At 44.2% G+C, this 21,845-nt stretch overlaps 1 protein-coding gene across 1 annotated transcript; it reads left to right on the top strand.

Moving 5' to 3' along the window:
- Positions 1–20: 20 nt before the first annotated feature.
- On the top strand, positions 21–20,004 carry nup210 (nucleoporin 210). Its single transcript, XM_076166461.1, has 39 exons — positions 21–644; positions 997–1,136; positions 1,818–1,949; positions 2,547–2,643; positions 2,885–3,035; positions 3,274–3,406; positions 3,539–3,698; positions 4,370–4,437; positions 4,599–4,705; positions 4,891–5,031; positions 5,160–5,297; positions 5,391–5,546; positions 5,662–5,857; positions 6,203–6,348; positions 7,384–7,596; positions 8,142–8,315; positions 8,684–8,876; positions 9,263–9,369; positions 9,593–9,697; positions 9,826–9,927; positions 10,145–10,273; positions 10,535–10,662; positions 10,757–10,892; positions 10,972–11,034; positions 11,415–11,594; positions 11,675–11,755; positions 11,868–11,999; positions 12,244–12,402; positions 12,789–12,880; positions 12,983–13,148; positions 13,693–13,868; positions 15,676–15,896; positions 16,111–16,247; positions 16,832–16,946; positions 17,044–17,190; positions 17,477–17,727; positions 17,818–18,106; positions 18,214–18,275; positions 18,882–20,004. Exons 1-38 carry the CDS (start codon positions 484–486, stop codon positions 18,243–18,245), a joined length of 5,454 nt encoding a protein of 1,817 aa, XP_076022576.1. The 5' UTR covers positions 21–483; the 3' UTR covers positions 18,246–18,275; positions 18,882–20,004.
- The last annotated feature ends 1,841 nt before the right edge of the window (positions 20,005–21,845 follow it).

Genomic DNA, 21,845 nt, shown 5'->3' with positions numbered 1-21,845 from the left:
TTAAACTGTGACGTCACTTACTCCCGGCATGCTCACTGGAAATCAATTTTTGTTCACGGCGCGTATTTGTGTGAAACCTGCGTATTTTAAGCCGCTATTTTCTGAACAAACGCACTAAATTCAAGCGGAACTGTGCGTGTGGCGAGTTGCGTGTGTTCGGAAGCGACCCCGAAGATATCCGACGCTTTACGGCTCCGAATTAGCGGGATCATGTATCCGGTTTCCGTTACTGTCATCTGAATTCAAGAAGCGGAGCGGCGTGCGTTTGACAGAAAGAAGTGGCGTCAGTGAAGATGTTAGCGGCACAGTAATGTCGTAATTATCTACCTCAGAGACAGAAAACCCCACAAACCACTGCAGAAACTCAATCTAATGGGACGTTTGAAGTTGGAAACTGAAACTTGGCATTCACTACTACTGGTTGACAGCGATTTAGACCATTCATTCATTGCTAATAAATCTGTGTGATCTCATGAAGCGGAAATGGTGCGTTTGAGATTATCGTTGTTTTTCGGTCTCTCGTTATTAACCGCGATTCGAGTCAACGCTTCCTCGAAATTAAATATCCCCAAAGTGTTATTACCATTTACAAGAGGCACTAGGATTAACTTCACATTGGAAGCTATTGACGGCTGTTACAAATGGTGAGTGGAAAGTCGTAAAAGGGCAGATGTCTGCATTTGTATTCAGGAGGAAACCGGAAAGGGGCTGCATGCTTTGGGGGGCCAGGTTCAGATTACACACACGGGTCATATGAGGCCACATGGGCAACACACTTACACTGCAGTCACTTCAGGTCAGCATGTGGTGTCAGAAAACAAGCAAGCACTCTGAGCTGAAGATAGATGCTGCATTTCATCTTTGATTCACTTAAACATTAATGCTGCTACTACCACAGCATATTTAAGTCAAATATCACCTTGCTGAGATGACATAGACATGCAGCACTATCTGTCCTCACTATCATGTCCCTGACCTGTTTGTTATGGTTCCCAGGTTCTCTACCAGACCGGAGATTGTGAGCATCCAGGTTGTAGATGCTGAAGCCAGCCAAGGCTGCTCCCAGAGAGCTCTGCTCCAAGCTCAGTCCACCCAGCCGTCCAGACTGTCAAGCATCATTATGGCTGAAGATGTTGGTAAATACAGTGAAATAATACACATGCATGTGTTCATGGGAGAATTATTTCTGTTGGATAGTTGGGCAAACAAATCCATCCACAGTTAATGCACATGCTGTATTTGTCTGTTGTTTTGTAGATGTAAACAGGAGCAATTACAGGACAAAATACTATTGAAGCATCAAACGGTAGTGTAGTATAACAACATTACTGATGTTCAAAGACACACGTCCTTTGTTGGCTAAGGCTAAGCCAACAAACTTGTATGTCTTAGCCCGAAGCATTGCCTACATACCGTGTGTATGGACATGTAATTGTATGGTTGTGACACATCCTGGAAAAACTGGAAGATCTGGAAACTAGCGGACAAGATTTCAAGAACTGATAAACACGCCTGTGGCACGTTTGCCTTTTCTGGAATGACTGTCTGAGCATTTGCTTTATGATCAGGAAAACATGACAATAAAAATCCAAATCATAAGGCACAATCTGTTTAGACCACAGTTGGCGACTCAGTTCACTTCATGCCTCTGAACTGCCCGCATGTTTTAAGTCTGGAATGTTCAAACCTGACACAAAATAGCCCATTTAGCAGAACAAACAATCTGCTACAGCTGTGCTCTACATTCTGTGTTCTATTCTCAGGCAGCTACCGCAAATTTAAGTTTGTATGCTAATGTGGCCGTGCTTCCTTTGCAGTCACAGGACAGGTGCTGCGCTGTGATGCCATCGTTGATATCATCGATAACATCTTTGTAGTGTCCACTACCAGAGAGCTACATCTGGAGGACTCGCCGCTGCAGCTCAGGATTCGTGCACTGGACTCTGAAGGTGGGGTATTGGCTTATCAGAGTGTGTATAAATGTCAGGCTGCAGGTGTCGTGCGACGCATCAATCAATCATTATCAATTTAGTATACATGACCTTTTTTTTCCCGGCAATGAATCCACGGTTTCCATTTTAAAGACTTCTCAGTGTAATGACTGAGCTGGCCCATGGCAGTGTCATCGTCGCCCCCCCGCCCTCCCCCCCCCAGGCTGCTGTTGTGCAGTGGCTCTGTTTGTTCTGTTCCACTGGTTCCATTTAGGGCAGACACACTTAGTTTAATGAGCTGTAGCCACAGTCTGATTCTTTCTGATGATGGCTCCAAGGCTTCTGTTTTGTTTTTGTTTGCTTTGGCCTCAAAGTGCGTTTTAGATTTCTTAGATAGGAATAAATGTATGCCTATTGGTTTAGTTTGAGCTAATTTAACTGCCAGGGGCTTTCAAATAATTGTAATCAGCATGTATTACAGACTGGAGAATACCAAGTCGCTGATGATTCTCTGTACTGCAGTGGATTTCCTTTTACATGTATGTTTAGACTTTGAATGATACGTTTGTGGCTGAAGGAAATGGCCCATGTGACACTGACCTTTTCATATTGCAGGGAACACCTTCACTACGCTTGCAGGTCTAGTTTTTGACTGGTCCTTTGTGAAAGATGCAGATGTCGTCGGATTCTCAGACTCCTACAATTCATTACGGTAGGATTCCCTTTGCTCAAGCTCCTCTGAACCTTGCTTAACAACTTGAGAACAGTGCAAGTACTTTATGACAGAACATTGCAATTTACACTGATACCCTTAATGTATCATTGATTATATCCCTGGTCCAGTGATTCTTGTTGTTTTGCAGAAGTATCAGGATGTAGATCTATATATTTCACCGCATATTACCTCAAGATACTAACTTGACTTCATAATCTTTGCTTTCTTGCTCTTCAAGTATGCTTAAATTCTCTGAGTCCACTTACTTCCCCCCCGTCTACATATCTGAAATGGAGCGAGTTGGGAAACAGGGAGACACTATTTTGGTGTTGGGGCAAAAGACGGGACATGCCAAGCTGAAGGCCAAAATTCAAGAGCCATTGTATAAGGTAAGTGTGAAATCAGTACATAAGATGGATTTCACAGCTGTGGGTACAAAGTTTTTACTCTCTTCTTCTTTAGCATCCCAAAAGTGATCACATGATACTGCACGAGTCAAATGTGATTTTAAAGTCTTAGTTTTACATCTGTGTTTATTTTTGAGCGCTGCCACTCGTCTAATCTGGTATGCTGGAGTGAAAAGCTGTGTTGGTGTTCTGCTGCAGCTTTCGTGTTTCTATCTGACAGGATGTGGGTGCTGCGGAAGTGAGACTTCTGATTTTAGAGAACATCCTGCTAAGTCCTGCCCATGATGTCTACTTACTGGCTGGGACCTCCGTCAAGTACAAGGTCCAGAAGATCAGACAGGGCAAGATCACAGGTGTGTCTGACTGTTCAAAACTGTGGCTTTGTAATGCGGTCTGTTATCCAGTTACTTATGAACAGTTAACTTTCACTTTGACATTGAGTTTGCTTTCATTTTTTTCATTTTTTGTCTCTCCTGTTTGCCCAGAGCTGTCTATGCCTTGTGATCAGTATGAGCTGCACCTTCAGAACAGTGTGGTCGGCCCTAATGGAAACCCAGACGTTGCTGTAGCCACTCTGGATCAAAGCACTTCCACCGTCACTGCCTTTCAGCTGGGACACGTTAATGTGGTGCTGGACTACAAGAGTATCCTACTGAAGATAACATGCCCTGTTAATATCTGCAGCAGATAGCGCTGTAATGAGCTGTAATTCACTACGCCAATCTCAGTCGATATTTTACAGTCTGGCAATTTCTGTTAATGAACTGTAGTGATGAAAGAGTTAATTACACCGAGTCTCTTTTACTCACTCGGTTGTTTTTACCGGTGAGTAAGCCGGCGAGCTTTGGCAAAACGGGATTAAACATCAACTCGGATCAATACCTCGGCCAAGGAGGTTATGTTTTATGCCCATGTTGGTTTTTCCATCTCTCTGTTTATCAGCAGGCTTTTACTCCAAAACTTGTGAACTGACTTTCGTAAAATTTCGTGCACAGCTTGGACTAGAGCCATTAAATTATTCACATTTTCACAGCCATCCGTATAGTGGGGGGTGATCACAGTCTAGCCAATACACTGTTACATTTCATCATTGAAAGAGGCGTCATTGATGGTAATTGACTGTTTGGCTTGTCTAGTAAAGCCAGTGCTGTGTGTGTGTGTGTGTGTGTGTGTGTGTGTGTGTGTGTGTGTGTGTGTGTGTGTGTGTGTGTGTGTGTGTGTGTGTGTGTGTGTGTGTGTGTGTGTGGCCTCAGTCTCTTGTAGGTGCTGTGTGTGAGTGTTCTTGACTTTATTTTCCTTAGTGGCTACTTCTTGGGCCTTGGAATGCAAGGAGTGTCTCACCTACCCAACAGCACTCTTTATGTGGTGGAACCAGGCTACCTAGGTCTGTATCTCATTTCTATTGTGCAATATTTATTTGGCAGCTGGGGGTGATATGGTTGTGGCCCCGTAAAGAGAGATAATGTGTGAGAAATATTTCCTCTTCATAGCCTCAGTTCTTTAAAATGTTGACTTCTGTTTCCCCTCTGTTCTTCTGGTTTTCAGGTTTTAAAATTTACCCAGGAGACAGCTGGGTTCTGGAAACAACCAGAGTGTATAACATCCTCATTGAAGTATTTGATAAATCGAGCAACAAGATGTACCTCTCAGATGTAAGTATGTTTTGTTTGCTTGGGTGTTCCCAAAAAAAGAACAAGGCAATCTTTACCAATTTTTGTGAATAAAATCCCACATCTCTTTTCTCTTTTTCCCTTTGGGCAACCAGGCTCCTATGATCCGCATGATCATATGAAACCAAACATTTAAACGTCTTGTGTGTCTTGTTTCGATTGTGCAGAATATCCGAATTGACACCGTTTTCCCTGCGGAGTACTTTAAAATCCTGGAGACTTCGCCGAATGGATCTTACCATCGTGTCAAAACACTAAAGGATGGCCAAACACTCATTGATGCCACCCTGAGAGCTGTTGTGGATAAAGTGAGTTATATACTAGCCTTGACCCATAGTGTTAGCTGGAGCATCAATTTAGTGTTAACCCTCCACTTAATTCTTGCAGTTCAGCAGGCAGAGCTTGATTGTGTCCTGTGGCCTCTGTTGTCTTTCAGAATGGACATGTCCATGCCCTTGCCAACCCAGTCCACAATGAACAGGATGTGGAAATTTATAACCCAATTGTTCTGAATCCCAGTATCCTCACATTCCCATGGCAGCCCAAGATTGGCGCTTACCAGTACACAATACAGGTGCCTATTCCTTGAGCCCTGAAATAAATATTTTGTAATGGTCCCACATAGTCTAGGTATGACATAAACAAGTCTTTTTCTTTGGCGTGACAGACAACAGGAGGGAGCGGCAATTTCACCTGGTCTTCCTCAAACACAGCTGTTGCCACGGTAACGGTTAAAGGAGTGATGACAACTGTCAGCGACGTGGGCCTCAGCATAGTGTACGCTCACGATCTGCGTAACCCTCAGCACTATGGACAGATGAAGGTAAGCAGACATGCAAAATATGCATTTGCATAAAGCCACAAATGAGTTGTCCCAAGCGGAGAAATCCAAACTCAGCACTGATTGCTTAAGTTGTTTCCCCGCTGTCTTCCTCCAGGTGCATGTTGTGGAGCCCGTAGCCATGGACTTTGCTCCTTGCCCAGTAGAGGCCAGGGTGGACATGGTTCTGGATCTGCCCCTCAGGATCTTTGGTGTGCTAGAGTTGGACAAGGAGCGGGTCATGTTGAGCGACTGCTCCCACTTCGATCTGCAGGTTGAGGAGGAAAACCAGGGTATCTTCCAGCTGCTAGATGGTGAGTCCACAGACAACACTTTTCAGGCAATGCCGATCTTTGTTTTCATATGTACTCAATCCATGTAACACCTCATTGTTTTTATTTTCACGCCCATGAGACTGTCGGTGCACCATTTATCTCTGAAAGTTCCTCTGCAACATGTTTAGTTTCATAATTTTGGAATCATGCATTATGAATCAGATGTGTTACCGGGGACAATAATAAGATTCTCTGTGCTTCACTGTGGTTAAAGATGAGGAAGACAAATAGCACTGGTATTCATGTATTAACAATCAGTTATTTGTAAGATATTTTCTCTCACTCTCCCTCCTCCTTAAATGTCTTCTCACCCTCTAAATCTAGTGAGACTGGCCCCAGCCCAGGGCTACTGCAGTGGGGTGAGAGTCAAGGCCCTGTCCCCTGGTTACAGTGTCCTCACAGTCAGCTACACCCACGGCAACGTTCACCTCAGTGCCGAGATCACGATCGCGGCCTACCTGCCTCTCAGGGTGAGGCCTTACGGGCTCTTCTTTCACAAATTTGCTTATGAAGAACTCTGAGATGTTATTCTACTCCCTGATGTATGCAAGCATATTTTTATGTCCTCCATAATTTATCTCGAACAGCTTATTTCCCATCTGCTACTTTTTTTGATTGTGTAATTAATACATTGACATTTTTTTTGTGAATAATTCCACTGCTGCAGTGTGTAATAATCTTGGATTTTACCTGCAGTCTTTACTGTGATCTGTCTTTATTCTTTCAACCTGCCTCTGAGCACCAATTAGCTTTTCTCTTCTAAGGACATACACACACACACACACACACACACACACACACACACACACACACACACACACTTATATGCCGTCTCTCCCTTCAGTTGAGGCAGAAATGCGATGATCAGTGAAATGCTCTCCTCCTGGGCCTTGTCTATGCGCTGTGCATTTTAATTATGCATCACACACTGCTACACCCATTTGTTTTCTCTGCCCAGGCTCTAGAATTACACAGGCTTGAAACTGACTTCATCTGCCGTTGGATATAGTGTTAATACGATGTGAGGCATACGTGATGATGAGAGGTGACCCTACCCTCTTACGGTGATCATCATCATGGTTTTGTCACTAAAGCATCATCCCCTCCTTATTACATTCTACCTGTGGAATACACTGCTGACTGATGCACTCATCTTCAGGCTGTTGTTATGTTATATTTTGCAGATATTTTTGTCATATTTCATCACATTTGTTTTGCCCCAGCAGCTCTAGACTGACTCAGTTTTATACTTCAAATACTATCTGTTCAACATCTCCCCTTGTTAAGAGATAGTGACTAAGCTGATATCAATTTGTTTCTACTTTGAGTTTTTAAATTACTATTATTATCTTGTGTAATACTGTCTGCACGCACGTTCTCTTATTATATCTTAGAAATACAATGTACGTTTACCTCGATCAGTTGATCAGATGATTTTTGATCTTATCCTTGTCCCTGAAAATCAAGCCCTGTTAAGGTTTAAATGTTTGAATGTTGTCTGGCAGGCGATGGACTCTGTGGTGGTGGTGAGTCTGGGATCGTCTAAAGACATGTTGTTTGAAGGCGGCCCTCGGCCCTGGGTTTTGGAGCCTTCAAAGTTCTTTTGTAACTTAAAAGCTGAAGATGAGGATAGTGTAACCCTCTCTCTGACCAGTCCTTCCTCGCACAACTACAACCAACACTGGGTCAGAGCAACATGCAGGGCCCTCGGAGAGCAGGTGAGGTCATCTAAAATAGTTTCACCTATTCTCTCTAAGTGTTATGTGGGTTCACATCCAATGTTTTCTTGTGTCTATATCCATACACTTTCCAATGGCAGTAAAATCTAGGATTTAATGCTTTTGTAACATTCAGTACTGAACCAGTATTCCCAGTAGAGCTACACATTTGGGTAATGTCTTCAATGCTCGAAATGAGTTGGCTGAGAGAACTCAGCAGGAATGTAAAGCAATTTTTTTGAATGACAAATCCAACATTTTGCCTCCATGTTGCATACAAATAAGAAATCGTTACTTATTCTAATGCCAAAGTCTATAAGATCAAACCAGGGCCGCGAGTAGAATAAGTTTATCTTCTATATTGCATATAGGAAATGTCATACCTCAAAGATGTAAAGCCCATCTGATATTCAGATATTTGCTTGTTTACGTTCACTTTGTTCACTGGCATTGCAAATACAGATTGTTATTCAGCGCATTGCCTTACATTTCATCATTTGCTGTGTGAATTTCTCATCTGCTTTTATCTGCCTATTCTTGTTCAGGTCCTGGAAGTTATGGTAGGGAACAAAGCAAGTCTGACCAATCCTTATCCAGCTGTGGAGCCGGCAGTTGTCAAGTTTGTATGCGCGCCTCCGTCTCGCCTCACCTTGGTGCCAGTGTATTCCAGCCCACAGCTCGGTCTGACCTGTCCACTGCTGCAGCAGAACAAACAAGTGGTATGTCCAGTGTGTGGTTACATAGGCGCTTTAACATGCTGTGTTCAGCTCAGTTGGCACAGTTTAGTTTGTTCTACACTGTTAACATAGTAACAATGTCACACTGAAATGATAGATCTGTGTGCCTAAAAAGAAAGGTATGCCATTTGAATGAACAGCTATGGTAAATTAGGATGCTGCAGAATTAAAACTAATTATAATTATAGTTGTGCCAAATTATTAAATGGCATCTCAAGTCATTGGTTGCTTAGAGTATAACACAGTGTGAGTGATGACAGTGATGAAGTTTAATTAATGATGTTTTTCTTCAGGGATGCATGATAATTGTTGTGGAAAATGCTCTAAATGTGAACACTATCTTTGTCCAGGTGCCCGTTTCAAATTACCATAATCCCATTTTGGACTTGGCTGCTTTCGATCAACAAGGAAGGAAGTTCGACAACTTCAGCTCTCTGAGTATATTGTGGGAGTCGTCCAAAGTGTCCCTGGCTAGTATTGAACCCTCTATGCCCATGACGCTTGAGCTGGTAGAGGATGGCAACAAACAGAAAAAACTTCATGGTAAAACCTTGGATGCAGCTTAAATGTTTGTTTGTTGTGTGATGATCTACCTTTGTTGAACGCACTTATTGTAAGTCGCTTTGGATAAAAGCGTCTGCTAAATGACCGCAATGTAATGTAATGTAATGTAATGATGGCGGGGTTGCTTTGCATTCAGTTGTTTTACGTTTATGTTTCAGGGTTTGTATAGTAAAATAATGAGATAGAAACGGGGAAGAATGCTCTGGTAGGATGAAGGTGTAGACATGTGGCCTCAGAGGGGACAGAGTTATGTGCTCAACTGCCACTAGGCAAGCCTGTTTTTATGGGGTTTGTCATTTCCACACATTACTGCTGACTATTTTATTGATTGCTTTTGTGTAATGATTGTCGTTTGTCATCTGTAGGACGCCAGACGGTTGTTGTCCATCATCAGACTGGGATTGCTGCCATTGTAGTCACAGCTGTCAGTTACCAGGTTTCACATCTTGAGGCAGCGAAAGTTCTCAGTCCAGTAAGAGAAAACAAAAGCTTAATCACAAATATGTTAAATAGCTTTTGCTCACTTCCCTCTGAAAAATGGGAAGCTGCAGAAATGAGTGGTACCTGTTTTAAACCGTATCCTGTTTTCAATTCCAAATCCAGCTTTGGCTTCTTTTTTAAGACAATGCCTGATTGCATAGTATTCACACCTTTAACCATAGCAACCGTTCTGCATCAACCTCTCTCACGTACAGCACAGGCCCTTGACCCCTATCTCAGCCACCCTGGAGCTCCTATTGGTAGAAGATGTGAAAGTAATTCCTGACTCGGTCACTATTTACAACCACCCAGATGTGCGGGTAAGAAAGAGGATTTTTTTTTATTGAATGTGTTATCAGAGGTCCCCTTTGATGTCACACTGATGCCTTTGTAATGGATTTTTGTTTTCAGTATTGTCTTAAGGAATCTGTTTTCATGTGTCTTGCAGGCAACTCTGGCTCTGCAAGAGGGCTCAGGGCACTTCTTTGTCAATACCAGCGTTAAAGGAATTGCAGACGTAGTATTTCAAGAGGGTCAAGGAACAGCTGAGGTGAGACAGAAAACAATCTGCACTCTGGCTCCAGCTGAGGGACTAGAGTAGGAAATACACTGTTGTCATTTTTAATAATGCACCGAATAAATTCTCAGAAGTCTTCTGATGTTGAAGTTGGGCTGAACTGCAGTAGTTTTCTGAAAAACTGTCCCACTGCATGTGAGCAATGCAAGGCACGTGTTTTCCAATAAGAAACCTTTTCCTTCATATCCAGGTTGCTCCAATCCTTCCGGGCGTGGTGAATGTGATGGTTCATGACCTTTGTCTGGCGTTGCCCGAACCTGCCAAAGCCACAGTGCATGTGTCCAACATCCTGGAAGTTTATGTGAGAGTGGTTGACAAGGTCAGTTTCAAGTCCCATAATGCTTCATGGAGGAGGGTACAAACACAGCTTGACTAGATGATCCCTGTTATCAGGAACTTACATTCCACAGATGCTTGACCGGTGCCTAAGCTCTAAATATGGCTGGCCTCTTCAAATGTTTGCTTTCCTGAGTTTCACAAGCGTAAATCTGCCTTGAATTAATGTAAATCCTTTATTTGCTTTGTGTGTGAACTGAAATATTACTTCCCGTGTGATGGATTTCCTTCTTCTGTATTACAGGTGGAGATAGGAAAATCCGTGAGAGCGTATGTCAGAGTCTTGGGGGATAACAAGAAGCCTTTCCCTGCCCGTCTTTTCAAGTTTATGAAATTAAAACTCAAAGCAGCTTCCTCAATCGTCTCACTGCAGTAAGTGACGCGACACAAGGTCAACTTTCTATAAAGGGTGCAAGAACATGTGAGGTTTCATCTCAATTTCTGAATGTCTGTCAATTTTCTGCAGGTCATCAACAGAGCCCGCAGAAGAGGACACGTCTGTTTTTATGGTGAAAGGCATCGCCGTCGGTCAAACCACTCTGTCGGCTGTTGTTGTGGATAGAAGTGGTATAAAAATAACATCAACGCCTCAGCAGTTTGAGGTATAAGAATTTTATAGTTTCCCACGTATCGGTCCAAATTTCCACTCGGAGATGTTCCAACTTTTGTTTTCACTCCCAGGTTTTTCCACCATTCAAACTCATCCCAAGAAAAATGACACTGTTAATTGGAGCAATGATGCAGGTATGTATACATTTGGCACATGGAGTCGGTTCAGAAACAGCTGGCCTGAGTTTTCTCACGGATAAGGTTGAGTCGCCTGCCAGGACTCTTGTGGAAACTGAGCCTAATTGCACATGGTTTAAACATCGAGCTCACCTCTCATTTGCCTCAACTCATGCTCCAATTAGGAAGCATTTAGCAGCCATAGAAGAAGTCTTCTAACTGCGGCACATTAAACTCAGTTATATATCTGCAAAACCCGTTTTGGGTATCCATTTTGTGAAGAGTGCATTCAGCAAACGTAATACGCTGTCTTTCTTTTATAAAGCATAGTGGAAGACCAATCATGTGAGATTCTGCCATTTAGTTTCATACCATTTCTCCTCTTTTTGTTCCTGTAGATCACATCCGAGGGAGGCCCTCTGCCTCAGTCCAATATCATTTTCTCTATTACCGATAAGAGCATAGCTTCTGTTAATGGCATAGGCCATGTCAGGGGTGCTGCCATTGGCAACGTGACAGTGACTGGACTGGTCCAAGCTGTTGATGCTGAGACTGGGAAGCTTGTCGTCGTGTCTGAGGTAAGTTTATCAATGATGTTGATTAGGATGTGGCTCATGCAGCTTTCACAGATAAGAAACTTCTGATTTTATGTCCACAGGATCAAGTAGAGGTTGAGGTTGTGTGTTTAAAAGGCATTCGGATCAGAGCGCCCATCACAAGAATGAAGACAGGAGCACAGGTATACTTATGAAGAGAAACTTAATAAATATAAATAAAATAAATTAAGCTTAATTTTCAGGCCTCTCTATTTTAAATTCACTGATGGTCTTGATCCTTCTTCTCTTTTTTAGATGCCTGTGTATGTGATGGGTCTGACCAACAGTCAGACGCCATTCTCTTTTGGTAATGCCATGCCGGGGCTCACCTTCCACTGGACCACTACCAAGAGGGACATCCTGGATGTGGAGTCACGTCACATTGAGGTGCCCGCCCACTCTGTGTATTTCTTGTTATATTAGGCACCACATGCACACTAAGCCTTTACTATTTTTGGCTCCACTTAGTCCTCTTCTGCTTTTATCTTATTGAGTTAAGAGCAAATAAAGATGTGCTGCCCCTGCGCTACATTCAGATTCTGCTTCATCTCGGCTTTTGTGTCACTGCTGCCTTTATTTGATTTCCTGCTTCTGTTATTTGCAGTCTCATAATTGGCCCTGTCTCCTTTAGGCTAATGTGAGGCTTCAGTCAGAGCATAACTTTGCCATGAGCGTGACAGGAAGAACAGGAGGACGGACCGGTTTGAAGGTGGTGCTTAAAGCTACTGACCCAAAGGCCGGGCAGCTGGAGGGAAATCTGCAGGAGCTCAGAGACGAGATCCAGATCCAGGTACCGTGGCAAGGACACCACAGCTCGTCTCCTTGTGGTTACACCTGAACAGTGCACCGGCAAATGTCTTTGTCTGTGTGTCTGCAGCACCAATGTGACATGATAGCCCAGCGTCCTACCTAATGATGCTGGCTTGATGATGCTTATCATTACCGCATCTCTTCCTTCTCTGAAGTAAAGAAATCTAGTTAAAAGCAGCAGAGTTCCCGAATGTTGGAATATCTGATGTTGTTAACTCTGTGAAGAGATAAGCCTGCAGATTACTGGGTAGATAATTCACCCTGCTTCAAACTGCATTGAACTGTAGCACATCAGCGCTACCAAAACATCACAGAATGATTAAAGTCTAATAATAAATGGGGTTCCATCTCTTGTCTTTGGCTAAGGTTTATGACAAGCTGCACATGCTTAATCCTGAAGTGGCGGCTGAGGAGATACTGATGGCTCCAAATTCAGCCCTCAAACTCCAAACTAACAGGTGAGGTTCAAGCCGTGTCGCGTCATTCATCCCACAGTGTTTAAGTGAGCGTAAGTGTAAGGGAGCCTGATGCTGTCTTGTGTCTCCCGTAATGACCAACAGGGATGGTATGGGCGTACTCTCCTACCAGATGTTGGATCAGGTCGTTATCGCTCAAGTGGACGATAACGGCCTGCTCTCCTCCGGCTCTCTGACTGGATCCTCCTCCCTGCTGGTCACCTCGCTGGAGACCTTTGGTGTCAATCAAACTCTCATCATCGCCGTCAAGGTCAGTTTGAGAGGAGTGACACCCAACTCAACGTACTGCAGTCTGTATTTGCTAGATAAAAGGTGTGGTTCAGCCTGCTGCTTAGATACTCTCTACACATTTGAAATGATAGCCCATTATTGAGTGTAACCATATATCTCATGATATTATGATATAGAATACATAAGGAGCAATTACATTACATTAATATTGTCATCATATAAAGTGAACAAAAGACCTTGGGGGAATGTTCAGCACCACCAACAAACAAATTAAAGAATACATTTAAAAGGATTTAACCTGAAAACACTGTGGAGGAGTAAATTAAGAATCTGCTGCTGCCCCAGTTTGTTTCAATAAAAATGTAAGTATTATTAATACATTGACTCATTATCCTATATCACATATCATACAAAGCCGTGAGCAGACTGTTGTTCCACCCAGAGAGGCTAATGATGTGTTAGTCGTTAACAGTAGCACTGACCCTTGAAAGGCCAGCTGACTTTGCCCCTGGACGTAATGAGTCTAACATGCTGCCACACTGGTTGTGCCCTCCGTTCCTCAGGTGGTCCCTGTGTCCTATATGCGCTTCAGCACCAGTCCAGCCCTTCACACCGCCGCCCGAGAGACCGTGTCAGCCTTCCCCCTCGGAATCGTGCTCACCTTCACTGTCCACTTTCACGCCAACACTGGCGAGCGCCTGCACAGCTCCAACTCGCTCCTTTCCTTCTCCATCAACAGGTCAGTTGCCGCACAGCAGGGGTCCGTTTAACACTCCTTTGAAACGTTGTCGTCATTGTACGAAAGCACAGTGTGAAATAGGATAGTCGCAGGCGCATCCACAAGACCTGCACTGACACACACGTACACACACACACACACACACACACACACACACACACACACACACACACACACACACACCAAGGATTCTATGCGAGAGACAATGATGGGAATGCTGAGGGAGGATGTGTTATGCAGTCTGCTTGGTGCCTCAAGGTTGAGAAGTTGTTATGCTGGCGCTCTCAGCTATATATAGAGGGAGGACCAAGGCCTCTTTGGAGTGGCCTGTTGGTGCAGCCTCACCCGAGCCTACTGAGCTAATGTCTCTCACTATTACAAATCATACCAGGCAAGTCAAACTGCTGTTCTTCTACTTGGAGAAAATTTATTTCATTCCCGGCCTCAGCCTGAACGCATTAATTCATCATAATCCTCAGCTTGGTTAGAGAGTAAACATGGTAGATCAGCTTTTCTTCACACCATATTGATTTCTGGAATTGATCATTTGAATGAACTTCACTCTGGGCTTTTTTTATTGTATTGATTCCAAAGATACACCAATCACACGGCACATTTTCTCTTAACTAGCCGGTGATGTGATGCAGCGTGTAATTCCAAACAAGCGAAAGGAATATCTGACTCTGTGCTCCGATGATGTGCGCTGACCTGTGCACATTCATGTCTGTATAGAGTACAGCAGTGGAGAGGTGTGACAGCCTCGGCACAAAGTTCCTCCCTCCTCATTTCAGATGGTTTCCACCTGAGTGGGCGCGCTAAATTGATGGGAGAGTGTTTGGCAGGGTGGGGTGTTGCTGCAATCCCAATGAGAGCCTCCCCCCATCTGTCTGCACAATGGATAGATTCTATTACTGTGTTCTGGAGGTGCTGACATACAATTTTAAGGGGAAAGTATAGAAAATCACAGTAGTAAAGGGTTGATAGTCTTGTGACTGAGCAGTCTGGCTTGTGATCAGATCCAGTTCTCTCTCCAAGGGTCCAATTGAATTTTGCTGTTATGTGTGTAGAGGATATTTGCCAGCAGACCGGCTTCTTCATTTCTAACACATTGGTATACAGCAAAACTGAATTTAGTCAATTGTTAGCCTTGCATCTTATAGGATAAACTGTTTATCAGACCCTCCAGTAAAAACACACACCACTCTCCAGCTATAGTAGAAAGATGAAATGGAAAACACTTTATGTAAATGCCAGACCCCTGAACAAAGAAACACACACACACACACACACACACACACACACACACACACACACACACACACACACACACACACACACACACACACACACACACACTCTTCAATGTGATGGGTGTATATTTAGTCATCACTCAGAATGGTCCACTGCAACAGTTCAGCTCACTTCCTGTTCAGCTTCATTAATACCATGTTGTTAAAATTTCAAAACAAAATGTATTTCAAATAATGACACCATCCGTCACAGAGGCTGTGACATCATTCAAGATTCTCAAAGCTGTGTGTGTGTGTGTGTGTGTGTGTGTGTGTGTGTGTGTGTGTGTGTGTGTGTGTGTGTGTGTGTGTGTGTGTGTGTGTGTGTGTGTGTGTGTGTGTGTGTGTGTGTGTGTGTGTGTGTGTGTGTGTGTGTGTGTGTGTATCGGAGTTGTCCGAAGTTTATCTTTAAGCATTTATTATAAAAATAATTTTTCGTTAATTTTGCATAACGATTACACAAACTGCATCATCAATCAATTCAGTGGTTGAACTCGTGGCCTCTCTCCGTCCGTCAGGGATGACCTGGTTCAGGTGGAGATCGGGCCTGGCAACAACACTCTGACGGTGAGGACGGTGAACGTTGGCCTCACACTCCTGGCAGTGTTGAACGGCAAACACATGGGCGCCGCCGACTACGTCCCCCTGCCTGTCCAACACGCCATCCACCCACAGGTCGCACACAGACTGGTGGTGGGAGACGTGGTCTGCTTCTCTGTCCAGTATGTGAGCACAGAAGGTGAGAAGCTCAGCTGCCGTTTCAGGGGTTAAACATCATTTTCCTGTCTGATTAAGTTTGGACAGAGACTTGCTACTCATTCTTTTTATCTCATTTTCCCTCAAGAAGTCGTCCCTACAGTGTGGCTCTGGGATGCTTTTACTGTGTGTGTAAGCAGATTCCTTTTGACATTAGGTGTGCAGTTATCCACGGGTGATCTTTTGTTCTTCTGCAGGTGTTCATGGTACATGGAGCTCCTCAGTTAACAGCATCCTCCAGGTGGATCCGAAAAGTGGTGCAGCTGTGGCCAGAGACTCTGGGACCGTGACTGTGTACTATGAGATCCCGGGGATTCTGAGAACGTACAGAGAGGTATGCTGTCGACCGGCATAGCTGCAACGCTTCACTGGTGTGAAGACGCTAGATATACTGACTCTCCTCTGGTAGAAGCTGTGATTCATGAGCTTATGGATAATGTAATAACACAAACGTCACCCTTTTTACAAACCACAACTACCTGTCCTCCAGAGATTTGATCTGAAGTATCGGTGCACCCCGCCGTGTCGCTCATTCAGCTGTTTATGTATCGTAAACGAGACTGAGAGGAAGTGCGTTACAGTACAACAGGTGCGCCGTGTATCCATCTTCATCTTTCACTAACTCACTCATGTGTGTGCACGCGTGCGTGTGACGTTACTCCCATACATGATGGAGTGTGGAAAGGATTAATTAGCTCCATTTCTCGGTGTCGCCATTCAGCTTCACATGAGGCTGAACCAAGATTTCCTGTTCGTGCTTTGAGATTTGATGGCGTCTGCTAAAGGAGTAGATTGTTGTGTGTTTTCTATCAGTCGGTGGTGACGGCACTGCCTCTCGGCTCTAATGCAGCTCACTCAAAGCAAAGTTCACAAACTTCCCCGGGTTTATTGACTCTTATGGCTGCGTGATCCCTCCAGGTTGTGGTGGAAGCAGTGACTAGGACGACAGCGGCGGGGCAGAACACACCGGTCAGGTACGGCAAAGAGACCAAGGTCCTGCTCACCACCAGAGAAAGAGGAACCAACCTCATAGGTATGTCCCAACCTAGTTTAATCATCAGCTGATATTAGTTAAGAGTATCTAAATGTATTAGAGTCACACAGGGTTTGTGTTGCTCTCTGGCCTGCAGGAACGTGTTCCTCTGCTCAGACTGAAGCTATCACACAGCTGCAGCCGGAAACCTCCATCAGCTGCCAGCTCAGCTTCACTAGTGACACTGTCGGCTTCCCTGCCAACGATGTCTTCAATACACACGCCAGCTTTGACGCCAACAGTGGTAAGACTCAAACTTGGGCTCAGTTCACGTTTGTGGTCACTGAGGCGACATATTGAATCCTTTATAATTGAATCTCAACTAGATCATTATCGTAACTCTGTCATCTACTAACTGTCCTTACACTATTTCTAAATGTCTGCAAATGATAGAGACAATATTGTCACTTGTGATCAAAGACTAATGGCCGCTTTGTCAATCAAGTTATTGTTTGACATCAGGATTTGCACTCTTGGTAGATGGTTAACATAAGTGTCCCTTCTTTTGCATCCGTCCATCTTTGCCGCAGGCCTCTACATGTGCTCCCTGACTCTGCAGCCTGTGACTGACCAACAGATCCGCATGCTCAGCATGTCCACTACCAACCTGCTGGTAAAGGCCGGCGTGGAGGGCAGTGCCTTCTCCGGGGAGCAGGTCAGCAAACAGCTGCCCATCGAGCCGGGCCTCTACACCGAGCAGACGGAGCTGCTGCTCTCCAACCTTCACCCGTCGGCTGAGCTCATGGTCTACGGCCCCTTAGCAGCTCTGACCAGCATGGAGGTCAGGACCCAATATTGCCCTGTAGGGCTGGTCAGGAAAGGAATTATGTGTCTTTGTTAATGGGGCAATTCCTTTTCTCCATGTCATTAGGTGTTGTGTAATTCTCCCAGCATCGCCATCCAAGAGAAGGAGGTCTACCACGGCGTCCCCAGTTTCGTTAAGTACACCGCCACGGCTGTGGGCCCTCTGGCAGCCGTGGGTGCCACCATCTCTCTCAGCAGCGCCTCCTCCAGCCAGAGCCTCCTCATCCCCGTGACTTTGGTCCATATGGCCGACGCCACCATGAACATACAGGGCCAGGAGAACTTCATAGACTCCTACCAGATGATGTTCTTCACCCTTTTTGCTCTGCTTGCTGGCACGGCTGTCATCGTCATCGGTACGTAGGTTGGCGGTGACAGACAAGTCAATGGAATCGGCTTTATTCCTAATACATTGAAGGAGTTCAGTTTGCTTTTTCTCATTTGATATGTTGTCTCTTTGCAGTCTGCCACTCAGTCTTCACCCCAAGGAACTGAGCTCCAACCAGAGAGCTCCACCCGTCTCAGGTAGGACACCCTGACACTGTCCCCACTAAACACTCCCAAGGAAATGGAAGTCTATTCAGAACAGTCAGGTCAAGTGTCAACGTCCAAGTGAACGCTGTGGCACTATCACACTTCTCGTCTCGAATAAGAGACGTCTGTCCCTGAAGCTCCGTGAAGAATTATTTATAAAGAGATGGATGAGATGTCCGACAGCGTTCAGGACAGAATAGATTTTCTTTAAGGAATGCTACATTTGTAATTTAAAGCTCGTTTGGAATCTCAAAGCAAAGCAGAGCACTGAATCAGGACTCAAGTCTCAAATGTATCGGGACTGAAGTTGCTTCAGACAATTTACAGTCTGTGCTTTGGCTGCTACAGTATGTTTGGGAGATTTATACTTTACTATCACTAATTGTAACGAGGCTGTCAAATGGTGACTTTGAAGTGCTGAAATCCCCTTTAATTCCTGCTGTATCGGTAGAAAAGGCACCCACCAGTAATTGATCTCCGCCACACATTCCTCCTGTATGTTTTATGTCGGTGCTTTGATCTGTTTTATGTGCTCTCCTCTCTTGATTCTGTGTTGTTCTCTCTCTCTCTCTCTCTCCCCCCCACACCCCCCTGCAGGTTTTTGGCTTTCCAGTATCAAATTCCTTCAGCTCGCAGACTGATAAAGCCCTCTGCCTGGACTCTATTCTTCAAAAAGTAGAACACCGCAGGCCTTTAACGTATACTGACTGTGCCTCTTCGGGATGAAGGAACGCCGTGCGATGCGACTGCAAAGTTGATACTTAAAAGATCCTTCATTTAAAGGGAAACAACAGCAGGTCGTGACGCCGGGGTTAATTTTCGTTGGGTTTACATGGATCATGTCTGCCGTACGCTGTTGAAATTGTTTTTATACAAGACCACTATAAAAAGCCGCCATCTATGAGGAGCGATAGAATAACCAAATCTCTAGTTATGAATTATAGTGACTGATTAAGTCCGCTTTGTGTGTGTTGTTTGCTTTTTTTTTGTTTGTTAATAATAATCAGTGTGTGCGATGATTTATTAACTCAGGATGAAATACATTCTCGTGCGACAGCTGTCTGCAGCTATTAACTTGAAAGTTGTTTGTTTTTATGAAATGTCCTTTACGTTGCAGCTTATATACGTTGTGAAAGTAGCGTCCACTGAGTGCCGTCCTCCTTAAAAATGATGAACCCTCCATAATGTGTGCATGGTCCTACCAAGAAAGGTTGCATTTCAATCCCCGGGGCATTCACTCTTATCGGGCGTCTTAACCTCCTTGTTTGGTTTGTTTCATTCGGTACGTGTCTTGACAGTTTTGAGCCACAGAGACACGCAGCTCGTCCTCCATTCATCAATGTGAAAACAGTCAAATGTGAGACGTCTTTCAGTTTTTATGCCACTGTTGCCTCGGAGCAGGAAAAGCAGCCGACTGTGCTCCGGGACGGGAGATTTGTGTAGCGCTGTTAAATCACTGGGTCAGATGCATACGGTGTCACTTTAAATGAGATATTTTTGTATTTAATGAAAAATGTTTTGACGAAGAATTGTATTTATGCTGAAACTAAACTCTAAAACTGGAGATTGTTTTGCATCAGATGTTTTTTTTTTTTTTTTTTTTAAGTTTCATCGTCATAACTCACAATCATTGGTGTCCCTTGCAGCACTTGTTGGGTTTCTTACGTAAATATGCTTTGCCTTTGCTAATTAAAGTGTTTTGTTTTTTACTTAAAACATTCATCAGCACTTTTGTTTCACTTGTAAATGCATCTTGGTCGTAAATGCAGAATCTTAACATCTAGAAATCTGAAACCTTGGCGTGAACAACCTTGATTTAGTTTGAAGAAATGAAGCACAACTAATAATCAGCATCACTCTGCAGGAGAGAATGTGATTTAAAGGAGGATCATGTCTCCACGTCTCCATCTCTAAATTCTGAATCAAATGTAGATTATGAATGAATGATTGAATAGCAACAGGGAACTCTCTTTGCTTTGTATACTGACTTCCTACAAATTAATTTTCTGCCTCAGTGCTGTTTTATTTATTCAATCCTTTATGCATTTTATTTTCCCGCTTGTTAGATTTTGTTGACACTTAATTTCCCTCGTCCTTTTCATTTACGACCAACATTTTTTAGGTGAGATACTTTCATTGAAGTGACGAAAGTGGATTCCTAAATGTTTTGCTTTTATTTAACCTTCTTGTTAACATGTCTACAGGCAGTTACAATAAAAGGAGACGCATATTGATCAAACGATACAGAGACGATAAAGGTAGAATTCATTATTACCTCATAAAGTGGGTTATGTTTTCACCTGTGTCTGTTGCTCAGCTGGTTTGATAAGGTTTTAGCAGGATTAACTCATAGAAAGGTGGGGCATCACCCGGGATGAACCCATTCAACTTTGGTGTCAATCCAGATCCCGAGGGAGTGCTGTGTATCGCTGTGACCTCGCAAACCAGTATGGTCCGGATTAGAAGCCCCATTCTGCTCATTCCTGCTTGGAGTTCCCATGTCCTCTTCCGTGTTTGTACGAGTTTCCATGTAAACCTGGAGTGACTCCCCCCTGTGCTGTTCCTGTGTGCATTAACACCTGCATGTTTATGTGACTTTCCCCAATCCGGATATTATCCAGACGATGAAAAGGCATGAAGCGGGCGGAGTGTAAATGGGGCCTTTAACTTGATGGCATATATGAGCCGCAGCTGATCTGTCCCACGGCACACAGCCACACGCTCTGAAGCAAACGGAGGGGATAAGCAGGATGCTTCCCTGCGGACGTGTAAAGGCCTGACATCACTGATCATACATCTCCCCATCTGCCTGTGATTGTGGCTTGCACTGCTGTGATTGGTCCCAGTCACCTCGCTCATTTGTATGCTCTCTAAGCAAACCTAAATGGGTGAGAACACCAGAAAGGGCTCCCAAGTACCTCGGCGTTCATGTTATGTACTGCAGGGTTGTGTGTCTGTGTGTGCGTGTGCGTGCGTGTGTGTGTGTGTGTGTGTGTGTGTGTGTGTGCACAGAATATATCAACATGAACAAGGCCTGTGTTAGTATTACCCAGCACTGATTACAGAGATACTTGGAAATCATGTTTGCGGATATGGAAATCCCACAAGTGCTCACGGTCGAGTCGGAGGAGAACTAAGCCCGAGTGGGACATATTCAGTACCGATGCAATATCTCTCTCACATGCTCCTTATTTCTCATAGGAGATGTTACTCTCTACGTCTTAGAGGTGTTTATGAGAAAACCCTGGAGAAGCAGCTGTGAAACTCAGATTATGGCCACAACAGGAGCTTAAGGGTATTCTTAAGATACAGCATTTACTAGGAAAAAGGTGCATTTATGTGTTGTTCTGTTTTGTGCACAGAAATGCAACAAATGACCGGCTATCCACTTCACTGGCTGCTTTCGGGAGACAAGGACACAGCAGCAGTGCACCGGCGGAGTGAGTGTCTTCTCATTTACCGAATCGAATCGTGATGGGATTCCGAAGTGGAAAGGGGTCGTTTTTGAAATTACTGCCATCAAACAGTGGTAACGTACAGGGTTGAAACATGACCACGCAC

The sequence above is a fragment of the Genypterus blacodes genome, unplaced genomic scaffold (assembly GCF_046128005.1).
Source record: "Genypterus blacodes isolate CSIRO-AG114 ecotype Tasmania unplaced genomic scaffold, CSIRO-AGI_Gbla_v1 ptg000156l_1, whole genome shotgun sequence".
NCBI lineage: Eukaryota > Metazoa > Chordata > Actinopteri > Ophidiiformes > Ophidiidae > Genypterus > Genypterus blacodes.
This window is presented reverse-complemented; position numbering and strand designations above follow the sequence as displayed.

Excerpts from the sequence above, each read along its gene's own strand:
- nup210 (XM_076166461.1), top strand. The coding sequence starts at position 484 with ATGGTGCGTTTGAGATTATCGTTGTTTTTCGGTCTCTCGTTATTAACC. Across the intron at positions 12,881-12,982 it reads CTCAAACTCCAAACTAACAG|GGATGGTATGGGCGTACTCT; the intron begins GTGAGGTTCAAG and ends AATGACCAACAG. Across the intron at positions 16,947-17,043 it reads AAGAGGAACCAACCTCATAG|GAACGTGTTCCTCTGCTCAG; the intron begins GTATGTCCCAAC and ends TCTGGCCTGCAG.